Source organism: Phoenix dactylifera, chromosome 1 (assembly GCF_051530095.1).
Source record: "Phoenix dactylifera cultivar Ajwa chromosome 1, Ajwa_hap1_PhDact_Kaust_v1.1, whole genome shotgun sequence".
Taxonomy (NCBI): Eukaryota; Viridiplantae; Streptophyta; class Magnoliopsida; order Arecales; family Arecaceae; genus Phoenix; species Phoenix dactylifera.
This window is the reverse complement of record NC_143190.1, coordinates 9,170,458-9,186,388: the sequence shown is the minus strand read 5'-3', so window position 1 is coordinate 9,186,388 and position 15,931 is coordinate 9,170,458. Positions and strand designations below refer to the sequence as shown.

General features: G+C 37.7%; 2 protein-coding genes across 5 annotated transcripts; one reads left to right on the top strand and one right to left on the bottom strand.

The window, feature by feature from the left end:
• The first annotated feature begins 431 nt into the window (after nt 1-431).
• Nucleotides 432-2,870, top strand: LOC103718784 (uncharacterized). Its single transcript, XM_008807751.3, has 7 exons — nt 432-515; nt 943-1,050; nt 1,295-1,458; nt 1,547-1,705; nt 2,129-2,206; nt 2,301-2,360; nt 2,455-2,870. The coding sequence occupies exons 2-7, from the start codon at nt 954-956 to the stop codon at nt 2,566-2,568; spliced, it is 672 nt and encodes a 223-aa protein (XP_008805973.3). The 5' UTR covers nt 432-515; nt 943-953; the 3' UTR covers nt 2,569-2,870.
• A 6,810-nt stretch (nt 2,871-9,680) lies between these two features.
• LOC103718785 (protein FAR1-RELATED SEQUENCE 5-like) lies at nt 9,681-13,268 on the bottom strand. Of its 4 annotated transcripts, none has more exons than XM_088720319.1 (4): nt 12,941-13,268; nt 10,726-12,834; nt 10,576-10,637; nt 9,681-10,461 (listed from the first exon to the last, which is right to left on the bottom strand). In XM_088720319.1, the coding sequence occupies exons 2-3, from the start codon at nt 12,683-12,685 to the stop codon at nt 10,621-10,623; spliced, it is 1,977 nt and encodes a 658-aa protein (XP_088576445.1). In that variant the 5' UTR covers nt 12,686-12,834; nt 12,941-13,268; the 3' UTR covers nt 9,681-10,461; nt 10,576-10,620. The 4 variants fall into 4 exon arrangements, with proteins under 4 accessions (XP_088576445.1, XP_088576439.1, XP_088576453.1 ...); XM_088720313.1 differs by having other exon boundaries at nt 10,726-12,697; nt 12,941-13,255; XM_088720327.2 differs by lacking the exon at nt 9,681-10,461 and having other exon boundaries at nt 10,567-12,697; nt 12,941-13,257.
• Nucleotides 13,269-15,931: the final 2,663 nt, after the last annotated feature.

Below are 15,931 nucleotides of genomic sequence, written 5' to 3'. Positions count from 1 at the left end.
AGAACAGGACTACACTGGCTCTCAGAACACGCCGGACTTAATACAGACCAACCCAAACAGCCCTCAAGCACATAAAGTTCCACCATCTAAAGTGCCACCTAGACCATAATAGTTTCCACGATAGGTTTGCAGGAGGCTTTACCAGCTTCCCTAACAAGACCAGTGTCTGAATGTTACTAGATTGAGCACTCCTACGTGGCCCTCAGGCACCTTCTGGGAAGGTGCATAAGCCCATGATTAAGCTATAGCTTCCGTATGTTGATGCTGTGATGGTACACCATATGTTGTGTTCTTTCTCTTATTCTTGCCACATCCAAAGCATTGTGTGACCAAACGACGTCTCTCGGTCCTTCTTACACGATACGTGTGGAATAAAACAAGTTGAGTGGAAGAAAGAAGAGGAAAATGAGCAAAACGAGGAGAGAAATATGCTTTCATTGCTGCTGCTGGTTATTAATACCTTCACTGCCCGCTGCTTCAGCCATATCATCTCAGCTCCTCACAAAGAGTGATTGGTATGTCTCAATCTCTTAGATTCCTAATATGCTGGTCTCGCTATCTATCTATATAAGTTTAAGCTTAAAGCACAGCTTCTTGATATCATATGAAGTGTTCATGTCTCCTTGCATGGGTCCATGGCAATACAAAAGATCTTTTTTCTTTTCAATATTAGTAAATTTTCTTAGTTAGCCTTGTTTCTTAACAATCACGAAGTTAATTTCAGGATTTAAATTTGTTTTAGCATTTAAAGTTGCACTATTACCTAAGTGCTTAAATTATCAGGATAAACGATTAATTTTCACTCAAAAAGAAATCCAAGATAAGAACTGGTGTCGCAAACAATTTTACGCTTTTACTGTTGGTTTAAATGTTGCTTTGCATTATTTATTTATTTTTTATTTTAAAGAACTTGTGTAATATTGGCTATCTAACATATTGAAGGTGAGTAGAAGATGGAAATGGGAATGTTATCCTCTTTTGTTGTTCTACTTGTTATGCTATCTCATGTGGATGCTAGGCTTGGGGTCGAGCCCGAGTTTATGGATCGAGGTGAGTGCAAGTAAATCATGAAAAATCACCATTATAGTTTTTATTCGATATTAGTCCAGATACCGGGCACGAACAAATTCACAATGAAGGAGGTGCTGCTGCTGCTAAGAAAAAAAGAAAACCAATAAATACATGGATAAAGTAGTTCACATTCAAATTTGATGCACACCTCCTTAATGAGACTGTCAATTTCTATGAAACCCATCTTGCCTTCAATCATAACTAGTAAGTGGCTTCTCCATAGGAAACAAGCATTCTTCAATGAAAGGCCTGTCTTCCATTTGTAATTCATGCCTGGAGGCTTCAAGAAAAACTGAGAAAGCCTTGAGTGATCCAAATCTGTTTGGGTATGTTGATTTGCTATCAAGTGAAATTTGCCATATTCTGCCTTCTGATCTCAAGTCTAAGGTACAGACTTCCACCCAAATGGTTACCTTTAATTTACTAATCCAGCTGACACTATTTTCACCAAGCATGGCTTGCTTTATCCTTGCAGTGTCTACAAAAGTCAGAAGCATACATGCTTCAAACTAGGTTGTCTTTGCAAGATCTTTACAATGAAGAAAGTCTCTGCAACAACACAGGATTATGTTTGGATGAACACATGCTTCAAAATGATAAGAGTCTCATCTTTCTAAACAAGTTTTCTCCTGAGGTAACATGAGCTTTTATAGATTGTAGCGGCCACACAAAGCTCCATTTCTCCCATAGCATGCAAGCCATACATCAATTCAATCTAAAAATCCATTAAATGAATGTCTTGAACTATTGCACAACTAGGCCACATACTTACATATTGGATATTTTTGTGTCTCCATGCACACTTTGCCTATATTCAAAATAATATTTTTTACTTACAACAGTGTGATGCAGTGAGGGGGCTGAATGTTTTTTTTAAAAATAACTAGTAAAATCTCTGCTCATCACATTGATTATTCTTCATGAGATAACCAGATTTTATAGTGCTTGTACACTGAACTACTGGTGGTAACAATAGTCTTTTTCAACCCCAAGTTCCATGATATTGCATAACTTTTGTGGTTTTATTTGAATCTAAATCTGTGTCATTTACTACCAGACGGACGAGAAAACTTGTTTAGCATGCCGCAGAGCTGTTAAAGATCTTGTCATTCAATTAAAGACGCCCAAGATGAGGGTAATCGATTGTGCTTCGATGAATTAGTATTATATCAAAGAATATCCTCCTCTTCTTGTGTTTAAGTACCCATTTCATTTCACTTCTTATTCAGATGAAGATAATGGAGATCCTTATCGAGTACTGCGAAGAAGCAGACGAGAATGAAGAGCAAGTAAGCATTTCATCTCTGTAAACAATCATTGATGGCATGGTCCTCATTGGAATGCATACCAATGACTTCTGCTGCCATTTTTATGATTTCGCAGTGCAAGCAGATGGTCTACAAGTATGTTCCTCTAATCCTGTCCAAACTTAACAAGCTGAAAACCAATGACTTGTGCCGTCTGATGAATCTCTGTGATGAGGGGATATCTCTGTGAAATGCCCGTCAAGTCGGATAAGAATGTGGTAGCTTTACTTCTATAGGGTATGTTCAAATAACCAAGCAGGGGGGACACTCTTTACCTGCAGGATTGCATGATGTTTTGGCTTTTTATTTATGAAAAATAGATGTATATTGTCCGATGGACATCAGGAATCTTTTGCCACAGTAGGGATTTGATGAAGCTTTGTGATATTTTGTCACTATCTCACATCTGGTTATCTGAAATGTAATTGCTTCCATTGTTAAAATGGTGGCTTTAGTTATCATCCAAGCTCATCTGAGATAATTACAAATCAATTGCTGTTCGCTTACTGATAAAGCTATGTTGGTCAAAGGAGGGTGAATGGAACGTGGGTTAATCATCCATTTGCTTTGCATTTGATCCATTTTGCAGATGAATTTCGATACTTCATTTCATATAATAAGACCAAGTGTGGATGCTGTGGGCTGACATTGATCGGATTTTCCTAGTGCGAAAAATGGGTTGGACGTTAGATCAGTAAACCCTAATATAGTTCGGTATGATCCTACATCTGCTTTTGGTATTGTATGAAAGATGTTTTCTGACTTTATTAGATGTATTCGTACTCATAATGTATGAAATAGTTGTTTTAACCAAAAAAAAAAATGCAAGGCATGTTTTAAAGATTGGACTCTTGATGAGGGAGCCCAAAATAAAATAAACTCTAGGGCTACATCCTCTCTCTGTCTAGAATGCGGTAGCCTGTGCTATCATTGGTGGTTCGCCCTATTGAGAGCCACCATATAGAAATTGGAGAGAGAGAGGGGAAATTCTTAGGCTAGACACATGATTACCTTACATTGCTCTAATTGTTATTCAGTTTCCTTTTCTTTGCCGTGGTTGCATGTTATCTTCAAGATTTAATCAATGGTTGCGATGAATAGTATGTTTTTTTTATATATTTGTATGATTTTCTGGGGTTCTATTTCTCGGTATTGCTATTATAAATTTTTCAACAACAGAAAAATGAGGGACACCATATAAAAGGATGAGAAGGATTTGCAAGGGGCAGCATAAACGCATCCAACGCATGCATCCCAAAAGTGTCTCATTTATTCAGCTAAATAGGGTTAGTTCCTATTCTGAGTGGAGAGTAGAAGTGTGCAAAAGTATAAACTAGAGATCTAAGGTGGAACTACCAGTTATTGTCCTATTATCATGAATGCCTAAATTGAAATTTTATGTAGGTGCTAATATTATTGCATCCATTCCGGATGCACCATGTCACTCTACTCTTGCATTTAGTTGGGGTAAAGGAAGAGGCAGGAGGGGCAGAGTATGAGAAAAATAAGGAATTGATGTCACTTATAGAGAAGATGGATTATTTTTGCCATGCCCCCGATCCCAAATTATGAGCTGGGGTAGCAACTGCTACATAGTTATGGAGAACTCTCTCCACAAACATGTAAGACATTTCAATATAATATCAAATGTATCGCAGTGGCAAAATTAAAATAACTAAAATTAAAAATTGAATTAATTAACAAAACTAACTAACAGATAGAATTCAAGAGTCTGACATCATTATACTTCAAAACCTATAAAAAAATTCTAACAGCAATACTAAAATTAAAATATATCAATATTGTTGAATATCGTTTCTATTCTCACTCCTAAGCAGAACCCTGTATAATGATATAAGATATAATAATCAAATACAAATATTATGATTTAGCATAAAAATATAATCAATCTATTTTCAAAACATAATTTAGCAAATCAAATTATTGTTCATCCAACGCTTTCCAATATTTGCAATTGATTTTTGATGCAAATGGTTTCAATATTTGCATTTGATTTTTTCGTCTTACTTCATATTTGAGCTTCTGAGTAAACATTATTCACCAGCAGACAGATGAGAAAATTTGTGAAGCATGCGAATTATTTGTCAAGGTCATCGTTAAGGGTAAGTCATGGTATCAACTGTTTTACTCATCCCTTATGCTTCCATTCTGTCCATTTATTTGTTACCGATGAGATGCTTTTTCACCAATTCCGTGATGGCTGTTGATGCTCTCATGAAATATTGTGAAAAGGCATAGGTGAAAGAAGAGCAAGCAAGAACACAACCATAATTAAAATTCGTTGTCTCGGTACCGAACTTTGATGCCACATTAGCACTGTGTCGGTATAGTATGGAATGTGGCCTTCTAAGTGTCAGTACGCCATCCATACCGATACCAAACCGGTACGATACGGTATGCGCCGTATCATACGGTTTGGGCCGGTATGATATATTATACCTGCAATCACCGGTAAACTTGAAAGGCTGAAACCAGATACCATATGCTCCCTAATGGTTTTCTGAGATGTTTCCGTCGAAAGAACGAAAAAGAAACAAAGAAAGAAGATATCTATGTAAGACACGAGTCAAGTTAGTTAAGTTGGGCACCTTTATCATGTGCAGTGTATACAAATAACAGAACAAAGTGCATGTGTATTTTGAACCTTGGGATATCTGCAAGACCTTATATTCAAATAAGCCATCATAAATTACCTCCATTTTAATAGGCTTCAAATCTTGAAAGACTGGTAGGATGTATTTTTCCTTGTATGTACAAAATCACTTTGTGAGCATCAAGAAATTATTTTATCGTGGTTTTTTTTTATTTGCTCGGTTTTGGTTGAGGGAATTTGACCTCAACAATGGAAAGATGGCCATGCAGTACTCAGGCATAAAACATTCAAAAGTAATGCACTTGGGAATAATTAAATGCTTAGAATTCCCTTGATGGACCCCTAAAACTTCAGTTGGAACTCTAAATGAACACAAATAGTCTGAAGTGTCTTTTTCTCAATGATGTTACAATTCAAACCAAAAAGAAGATTGTTCGGTTAAATGGGCAAGAAAGGTTATCTATCCTGCAGTACCAGGGTCGAAAATTGTTAAGAAGGTGGCGGGATCTGCTGGTCCAGACTCCAGACACAGCAATTGGAGGTGTAACAGTCGACGTTCTCAAGTGAAATCAGGGTCTTGGAAGACCCTGGGTGAAGCTCCTGTAAACATGGCAACCAATGACAATGTTTTCATACCTGATGGGTGGTGAGAATCCTATCTGTAGGCAATGGCCAAAGCCACTGAGAGCCAGTGGTCAGCAAACGCCCTGATAAGAACCATACCATGGTTTCTGCAAGCCGAGATCCTCTGATATGCATATTTTGCACCGCAATGCATATTTGGATGGATGACACGTCGCCCTTCTCAAAAATGGATGGCTGTCGATCATCTCTCAAGCTACCATAATTAGGAAATGGATTGTTGTCGCACCATCTCTCAAGCTAGTACAATGGGTAACAGCCATCCATCTAGACATGCATTACCGTAGAGGATTAGAACTCTGCTAGAACCTAGGGCACAATACTGATCAGTGTTACTTTCAATGTTTACCATGAAACCTACCTATAGAGGCATCTTGTAATTATATGTTCCAAGACAAGAAAATGGTTCGTACTTGGAAAAACAGAACAGTAAACCGATCTCAGTACCTCAGAAAATTTCAGAGAACAAAATACACTCTCAAAGAGAATCTTCATAAGTCCGCACCTAAACCACAAATCTAATGGAACTTGGTTTAGCAACATAGAAACAAAATGACGTATCTGTAAGAGAGAAGGAATTTTAATTTGAATGTTAACATGCTATTAAGAAGAGAAAAAGTGATTAAATTTAGCAAAGAATTCATTCTTACCTAAAAGATGCATTACATACAGAAACCCATCTGAAAGCATTACAACATTTGTAAACAGATTACAGAAGTTTTAAGGGAAACAAATTTAAATCTTAGATAGGGAAACAATTGTGGAACATACAAATCATGATGTTGCAAAATTTATAAGACAATCCCACAACTGTCCCTTGCCTTCTCTGAGAAAAATTACACTTAAGCCACCCATCAACCTATAGCACATACTTGCATGCCAGTCTAATACATTGCTGGGAACACTTTTGACTGCCCGTGTCAAGGAGATATGGGCATGCAAGAACAAATCTCCTGAACCATATTTTTGAGGCCTTTAGCAACCAAGAAGCAAAGGAGCCTGTTTCCAAGAAGGCTGAATCTGCAAACTATTTGAAGCATTATGCAGCTAAAGGTTGCTTAAATTTTAAGACACCGATTTGGCAAAGTAAGCTAGGTCTAAATCTCTAGGGTGATGAGCACCTTAAAATAATGGAAGATAACAAACAAAATGCTGAAAGTTAAATTTTTCTTAAAAGTGTTAGTAAACAAGTGCTGATTACTGTCAGTGATTTGCAGCAACACAACAAGCAGCTCATATCATGGGCAAATTTGTCATTTAATAAAGATAAATTTTGGAGATTTTGAATTCTCCAGCTGCCAGAATGAAGTTTCAATCTCCTTTCTTGTTTTAACTTTACATATAATTTGGTGAGATTCTTCTGCAGTCTCTTTTTTTTTTATAACAACCCGAAGTATATCTATACAGTTTCTGGGATGGACACTGATGAGGAACTCTTGAGTATGTCGAGGAATGTTGAGCTCTTAAGTTCATTGAGGAATGTTATCTCCAAGATGAAGGATGATGCATTGACCGCTGCCAAGCAGAAGGGTTAAGCATTACTTAAATACCAGTCACCCATTATAATATATCTTTGATTTGTGAATCTTGCACAATAATACCATAAATTATGTGCATCGCAGAGCAAAGAATATAAGAAGGGCGATAGTATGGTCTTAGAGAGAGGTCTAGTTGCTAGTAAGAGATAAATTTGTCTAGGTACCATTCTACACTAGATCTTTCACTTAATATGTCAACACCAATTAGGGGCTGATGGACAATGTATTTTCGTTTGTAGCTAAGTGGTGGCTTTACTATGGTGGGGCAGCCCCAGTCATAGAGAGTTTTAGCTTGTGGGTGTGAGTGCAATTGGTCAACCATTGCGTTGATCCGCAGCAAATAGAGAAACAATTTGACTCAAGAAAGACCAAATGCATCGCCTTTGTGCACTACAACATATGAACTACAACATATGACTGGCATTGAAATAGCTTCAGCATGAACTCGATCTAATGTATGAGGATCAACTATATGACTTTGTATATGATGAGGAGGATCATGTGATAGGTTAATGAGCTTGATGACCCAAGACCACCTCCTTGATCAGACCGTTCTCATAGATTAGCAAGCCGAAGTGAATTCAGAGAACTGAGTAGATTGACATGTATCAAGTCAACAACAAGCCGATGTTCGGTAGTTGCAGCCACTGTAAAGTTCAGGGAGAAGCCAGTCAAGGTCATAATCTAGTTTAGAGTTGGAGATCTCAAATCAAAGATTTGACAAACAGATGTTTAGAAGAGGACACTACAGTACTAGAATCAGCTAGGGTAGTAGGGCTAGGGAGACAGAGCTAGGCAGGAAGGTAGAACCATTCAAGGGGGCAGAACTAGTCAATGTAGTGTACCCATGCGAGACAAATAGGAGAGTCAGGGAGGTCGATCAAGTAAGGGTAAGAAGCCAATACCCTAGACATCCAATCAAGCAACGTAACAGAAAGGAAGAAAGCAGGTCCATTGGAAAGAGTGAATGAGGAGCCAATTCATAGTGACTCCTAGATTACCGAGCACTCCTATAATAGATTGCCCAAGTCATCTTATGATATAAGCAATGATAATAATGACTCGTCGAGTAATGATGGGTTCGATGGTCAAGGAGGAGGAAGTGGATAGAGAGGGAGTGGCTTGCAGTTTCCTATGATTACTTCGTTGACTGGTAAGTCCTAGTTTGAGTATGCGAAGCACGATAAGGATCATAAACCTCAAGCTAGGAAGGACACCATAGTGTACAAGAGGATAGGACCTAGAGGTGGTGGACATGATACCTATCTGGCTGATGAGGTGGTGCGCCGAGTGGGAATCTTGGACGTATTAGGATCCTTCCGCTAGTCAGGATTATCATCCTATATCGAATCATATCATCCTGTGCTGAGCTATGATCTATATGGATATGCGCCCTTTGAGTCTTCATGTTTGAGCAAGTATAATCCTCCTCGGCCTTAGTTAGACTATAGATCGGACCTTGCTCAGTCCTTTTATGGATTTCCGCCTTTGTACCTAACAGAGCAACAGTATCAGCATGATCATTCAGTACAGACATGCTACCAGGATCCTAGATAGGCACAATACCATTGGAGTCAAGTCCCATGGCCCGACTACAAACATGACTTAGATGTGTATGAGAGACAACGACACTAGACTTAAAGTTGACTAGATGCATATATGTTGCATTTCTAACTTTTTAATATGAGTATTTTACATTTTAAATGCTATACTTAATTTAACATGTATTATATAGTCACCATTCTTTAGATGTGTAATATAAAAAAAAATACAGTATATTATATTTAAACATTATAAATGAGCTCACAAAATCCCATATTTCACTTAGAACTAAATAAAATAAGCTTAAAAACCTTAAAAATAATATATATATATATATATATATATATATATATATATATATATATATATATATATATATATATATATATATATATATATTGGTGTATTAGTACGATCCGATGCTATATCAGTATATGCTGGTCTCCTACCATAGGTAGTTCGGAACTGGTTACCATGAAACTTGTTCCTATACACTTCGAATATACTATCCCATTAGAACAACATCCTAATATTACTTTAAAAATCAAAACTTTATTAATAGCAAAAATAATCAAGTAAAGGAGAAATGTTAATGAAGAAGTAAACTATGGAAAATCCTGCCATCAGCATGTTAGCAAATGGCCACCTCCTCCTTGAGTCATTGCTAAAGCATGAAAAACATAAGCTTGTAAGATTACAATTAATATAAAAGCATAATTAGAATATGTTCAAGTGAATTAACTAACAGCATAAACTATGTAGATAATTCCATACGCAGATTGAGTTTGTACCTGACAGAAGAAAAGTAGCACAATGTATCAAAAATATCCTAGTGTAGCACAATATCCCAAACACCAAAGCCACTGCTCTTGTCGTCCAGTTGAAGACTTCTTCCATCGCACAGTTGGTGTGAATGCCGGGAGATTAGTATGCCTATGGTATTGAGGCATGTGATCAACATCGATATTAGCATAATAAATAATTGATATTCTAGCCAAAGAATCACATAAAGTATGTCTTAGTCTTTCTGCCAACCAGCAGTTGGCCAATACAGTGTCAAATGATAAATCACTAAATGATTTTTTTGAGAAATGATTGAGAATTTGGAGAGGGACGAAGAGGAGATCCATCATGGATGGCAGGTTGTGAACATAAGCTCTCTTTCGGGCAGCAGCACAAAAGCAATTTCAGTCCATGAACTCCAGCTCAATGTCATATAAGAATCATGAGATTCTTTCCCAACTATCTCCTGGTGCTAGGGCCACATTTTAGAAGTATGGTGGACCTGTAGCTGCCTCAGGTACCTTTCTTGTTGCAATATGCATACTCTGATTCAGAAGCCCAATTCCAATGGTTGGATCTGGAATACAGATCATGGATTCATTGTCAGCCAGCAAACATTTCCTCTTGCCATTTGTCTTCTGTGCATACCTCCTTTATTACCTATCTCTTCAGCAGAACCTCATATAGGAGATTCTCCTAAATGACAATCAGGTTCTTCTGTGATCTGCTCAGCATGTATGGAATCTGCTAGCTCCAAAAGAGAAGCATTTGGACCACATCAATCTATGGCTCAGGAAGCCTCATTTGCAGGGAATACATGTCCACTAAAGTCAACAATATCCAATCTTTCTCAGACAAATCTTCAAAAATTCCTCGCCTTCAAAGTCCTCCCTGTCAGAGTAGTCTTCATCTGTATTGTCTTTATATCTTGTTAGAGAACAATCATTTGGGAAATTTTCATGGTCTGAAGTCATCATTGACAAATATGGAAAGTAAGTCTCAGTAAATTAGTTAACATATGACATGATATTAGCTTGGGAAAGAAATGCCATAAAAACATATTTCGATAGGTGATTACCTGGACTGAATTTAAGCAGTGGCATAGAATGGCTGAAAACATGCATCAGAAACCTAAGATACCTGCAAATATTTAGAAGTACTGATTTGATATTGACAAAGTATCAAGCATAGTTTCCAGAACCTGTAGATCAGTAAATAAAGGATATACCATTTGTTGCACTAATGATAACATTTGTGTCAGCGTTATTATCATGATTTAGACTTTCAACTACACTATCAATCAGATTCCGTGGTTGTATAATTGAGGCGATAGTCAATTGCGGTATCTCAAAAGTTCTTGTTTGCAAAATATGCTCTACTTGTTCCAGAAGCAACTCTGATTGGCTTTCAATAAATGTAAATGCTTCCACTGTCTTTGCAGCCCTTGCTGCAACTGTACTGAAAATGCAGCACAGATAATTATAACGATTTGCTACGAGTGACTTTGAACTGTCGGCAGATGGATACTCATGACGGTCTCTTACAGCAGCCAGCTTAGCATCTTTTCTCCACCGCTTCAAGATGTACCGTGGTGGAAGTTCTTTGATATTTCTATAATCCAGTACTTTAAACACATGACGGCATTGAATTCCAGCAAATTCAAATTTTTTACAACTACAAAAAATTGAATTGTCTGATGAGTCATATCTAACAAAATGCTCTATAGATTTTTCATCAACAATCACCTTATAATCTGATACTGCCCCAACATCCCCACAGTGGTATACCATGCAGTCCATGTACATCTCAAACTCATTTTGGAATGCTTTAAAAACTGCAGGTGTGTACACATTTGCAGCTTGCTTCAGCATACGCAAAGAGGGTGCTTTCAAGAAATTTTGACTAGCATGTACATCAGCTTGTAACTCCAGGCACCTTCTCTCATTCAGTAATGTGTCATAATGCTCAAAAAAGGGCAAAAGATCTTGTTGTGGGCTCAAATGTTTCTTGAGCAGACTGACCAGGTTTTCTTTTTGTAGATTGTTTCCGATATCTGCGCAAAATACTTGTTTTCCATAAGGTAAAGCCCACATAAGCCTATCTTCATATAGCTTTGCCAACCATTCATTATCATTGAGATCATACTTGTCTACCATTGCTCTCCATGCATATACGAACTCCTCTTCCTCTTCATAATCGAAAATACATTGACCAAAGTCATGCGCAAAAGTTTTCGAACCTTCAAAGACTTGATTTAGGTGCTTCATGGCATTTTGGTACACATGCCACGCACATATTCGATGAGCTGTGCCCGGCCACGCTGCGACTAATGCATCAGCTATTTCCATGCATTTATCTGTTAGAACTGTCTTTGGCTGTTTATCATGCATTGCATTCTTGAAGGTATCAAACAGCCACCGGAAAGATTCAACACTTTCATCATAAAGCAGTGCGGAGCCAAAGATAATCGTTTGCTTGTGATTGTTTACACCGACAAACAATGCAAACGGCCTACCATAATCATTTGCTTTATAAGTTGTGTCGAAGCACACCGCATCGCCAAAGTACTGATAGTCCATCATGGACTTTGCGTCGGCCCAAAAGAAGCTAGTCATGTTATCATCCCCATCAACTCGTATGGCATAAAAGAAGGACGGATTCTCAACTTGCGTCCTTTGAAGGTATTCGAGCACAGCACCTGCGTCACCCACCTGCATCGCCTTCCTACGCTTCAACAGGTGATCGCCACTAGTATCCGGCGGCATCCCTGAATCATCCGCAATTCTCGCTTTGACCTTTGACCGGTGGGATCTGAGCAGGTGAGCTGCCGACGGGTTCGCAAGCAGGTGGTTATGGTCCGGCACGAATTCGGTCACACGATATCTACCGCTGGGAGTAATCTTGATGGTCATGCACGCAGGGCAGCCCGTCCTCGTCGCTGGCCGAGGCTTCTTCGGCTCGAACCCCTTCTTCTTCTGGCGGAAGCCCTGCTTGGAGCACACGAATGTCCTGGCCGCAAGAACATCCTTGGAAGTCGTCCACATTTTGGACTTCCGGACACTGAATCCGACACGAGCGGCATACGTATTGTAGAAAGCGTATGCAGCGTCTTCACTGTCGAACTGCATATCCAGATGCGGAACCCATCCTGGATTTGGAGGCACATCGGCATCCTCTGCGGCCCCCATTTTCCTGCTTATCTACATATCCAAGGATATCATTCCCGAAGAAGTAAGTGATGAGAAGCAAATAGGTGCAAATGAAAGCAATTAAAAGGAGTGCAAGTTCATATTTTTATGGTCCAAGGACTCGCTTCGTGATCATCATCAGGCCAGATCTAGAAAACCGACCCAATTAATTAATCAGAAATAAACTGTCGGGAAAAATTATAGAAAAATTACAAAGAGGGTAACTGTTGAATTTGTTTTTCCGTGCTGGGTTACCTGATTAATGGAGAATGATAGGCAGCGGAACACCGCACTAATTCCTCTATCAAATCGGCAAGCGAGAAATCGAGAGGGAGTTGGGGGGTTTGAGAGGTGGGAGAAGGGAAGAAGCGAAGCTAGGGTTTGGTGGAGGTATGAGAGAGCGCTTCCGTGCGAGGAGGGAGCGTGCGGACCAGTGGGTGGCCGGCTCGGCGGGGCCCATGCTCTCCTCCATTTATTAATACGTTTCCGTCGGACGTGGCCGGAGGGAGGGCTGGCCGCCGTTCGGAGGAGATTGATGCGTCCACGGCATTCCGTGGAGCACCACGCTGGACTTGTAAATTTCTTCATTTTAATATATATATATATATTTTTTTATTTTATATTTTTAATGTGTATATATATATATGATATTTTTAATGTTTGTTTCTGGTGTAGGCATGAGGTGGAACTGTGGGAGCATGTTCCAAATTTCCAATACCAGAGATCTCCATGATTATCTTATTTTTAAAATTATATTAAAAAAAAGCTAATGTGCACCAATCGGATCATTGCTTTACTTTCAATTCAATTCTATGTTATATAGTGAATAATCCACAACAAGATCATCTCCCTGCATTCATAAGATTTTGGTATGGAGTCGAGTATACACCATTTTTGCTTATTCTTCGAATTTTTTGGAGATAATATGAGCTTCAAAATTTGCTTGTGACTCACCTGAGTTTGAAGATTGACTGATTGTGCTGTATCTTTATTTTTTAAAAAATATAAGTAATGAGTTGTATGAACTAAGTAGGTATTCTATATGCCCAAACTTTGTTGAATGTAGGTTTTAAACCTAAATTGTTGAGATAGTTTCACCAATTTGGTAAATTAGCACTTTCATTTTTCTAACCATCCACTAAGATAGTATTTTATATGTAAAGCTTAAAGCATGCATGTTCAAGTCAATTACTAAACTTAGAATTATCTAATGCATAGATTGCTTATTTTCGTTGTTAATATTAAAAGAAATATAAATGAAACTTTTCTTTGTTTTTAAAATATATGCATCTATAATACGAGGTAGATTATAACTTATGTCTCCCTGTCTTTACCATCTTTGTAATTGAACTAAAATACTCTCATTTTTCCTTCTCATAGAGAGAGAGAGAGAGAGAGAGAGAGAGAGAGAGAGAGAGAGAGAGGTGCTTTGCTCTTCTCTGGAGGAGAGGGCATCTACTTTTTTTTTTTTGGATCCAAAATTAATAATCAAGCACTCAAATTGAAAACTAGCATTGTTGATCATAATCTATACAGTTAAAAATATATAAAAATAAAAAATCACATATTTTGAAAATCTCTATCGTAGCATCAAAAAAATATAAATTGGCTGTTTTTATTGTGCTAGCATGCTAAAATATAGGATAAAGCATTTATATTAAGAATCCATCTTATTTATTATAATCTACAAATGGTAAAACATGTACAATTAATAATAAATAGAAATTAATGCTTCAATCATATCAAAATATGGTTGTATATTGTTTTAATCGTATATTTTTTGCACTCATTTGATGCATAAGTAAGATACCATTGAAACATGTGATTTTTCATTTCTATATATTTCTAGTAGTATGGATCATGACAACTAAAAAGAACTTTAATTTGGGCGCCAGACTATTAATTTCCAACTTGAGAGTAGATATTCTCTTCTCTTGAGAGAAGCATAGTTCATACCATATATATATATATATATATATATATATATATATATATATATATATATATATATATATATATATATATATATATATATATATATATATATATATATATATAAAAGGATGGTTGAGATGTTTTTCTTACTTTCAATAATAAACTATCCAAATTCAAGATCAAAACTATTGAACATATGATATAAATCACAAAAAAAATCTAAAAAACCAAAATCCATAAATTTTGGAGTTTTCTAACCTAATCATAAAATAGATACTAAAATGGACAAATTTTAATCACATGACACTATAATTTACTCTTATCTAATAAAAAAATTAGTGAATTTAAATCTACCTATTTTAAAATGTATAGATCATGATCTATAAAATAGATTTTCAATTTGTATTTGTGCAATTGGTACTATTTATTTTTGTACACTGGATGTATAAATTAGTGACCACTGAAGTTTACCGCTTTTTTGCTTTTTTTTATAGTGCAATTCATATCCAATAATTTGGATCTTTAATTGAAACGGTCTATTATTGATTTTGGAGAGGAAGAGGACCAGCTCAACTATCTTTTCAAGAGTACGTTAATATTATTGTCCCTCTCTATGCCCACTCGCATGCGAGAAGGCGTGTGTGCATGCACCGTACTCTTGGGAAAGCCATCAAATCTCTCACATAGATACCCAAGGCATACCATTGTGTTCATCTTTGGTTAAACATTACCAATTTTGTGCTCGCTTGCAGAAGGATGAAAATATTCATGCCTTGCATGATCCAGCGTGATATTTTGTTCTGATTTTAATCGAAAAATGCAAGTTTTGGTATAATGGTTGGGATTCCATAACAATGCTTCCAGAGTTATTAGAAAAGCTGACAGATGGAAAAAGTTAGTGATGGGAGGCAAAATGGATCGTCCTGCACAGGGCAAGGAATCATCCCATCCCATCCCAGCCGGGTAGACCACAACACCGACCAGGCAATTAGAACCGGCCCAATCTCGGACTCCGCCGAATGTTCAATTAACCTTGGATGGATCTTTCTGTTGCTACGACCTGCAGCAACCTTTTCTGATGCTTATAATGACGTCTCGGGCCCGAACTCGGAACGCCCTGCTATGTCAGTTGCGAGCCCAAAAGCTCCTTCAACCACAGGTCTATTTGCCGATGCGCCCTGGCCGAGGCCGGAGCGCCTTTATATTCGCTGATGCGCCCCGGCCGAGTTTGGGGCGCCCCTTATATTTCCCGATGCGTCCCGGCCGAGTTCGGGATGCCTCTTATATTTGTCGACGTGCCCCGGCCGAGCT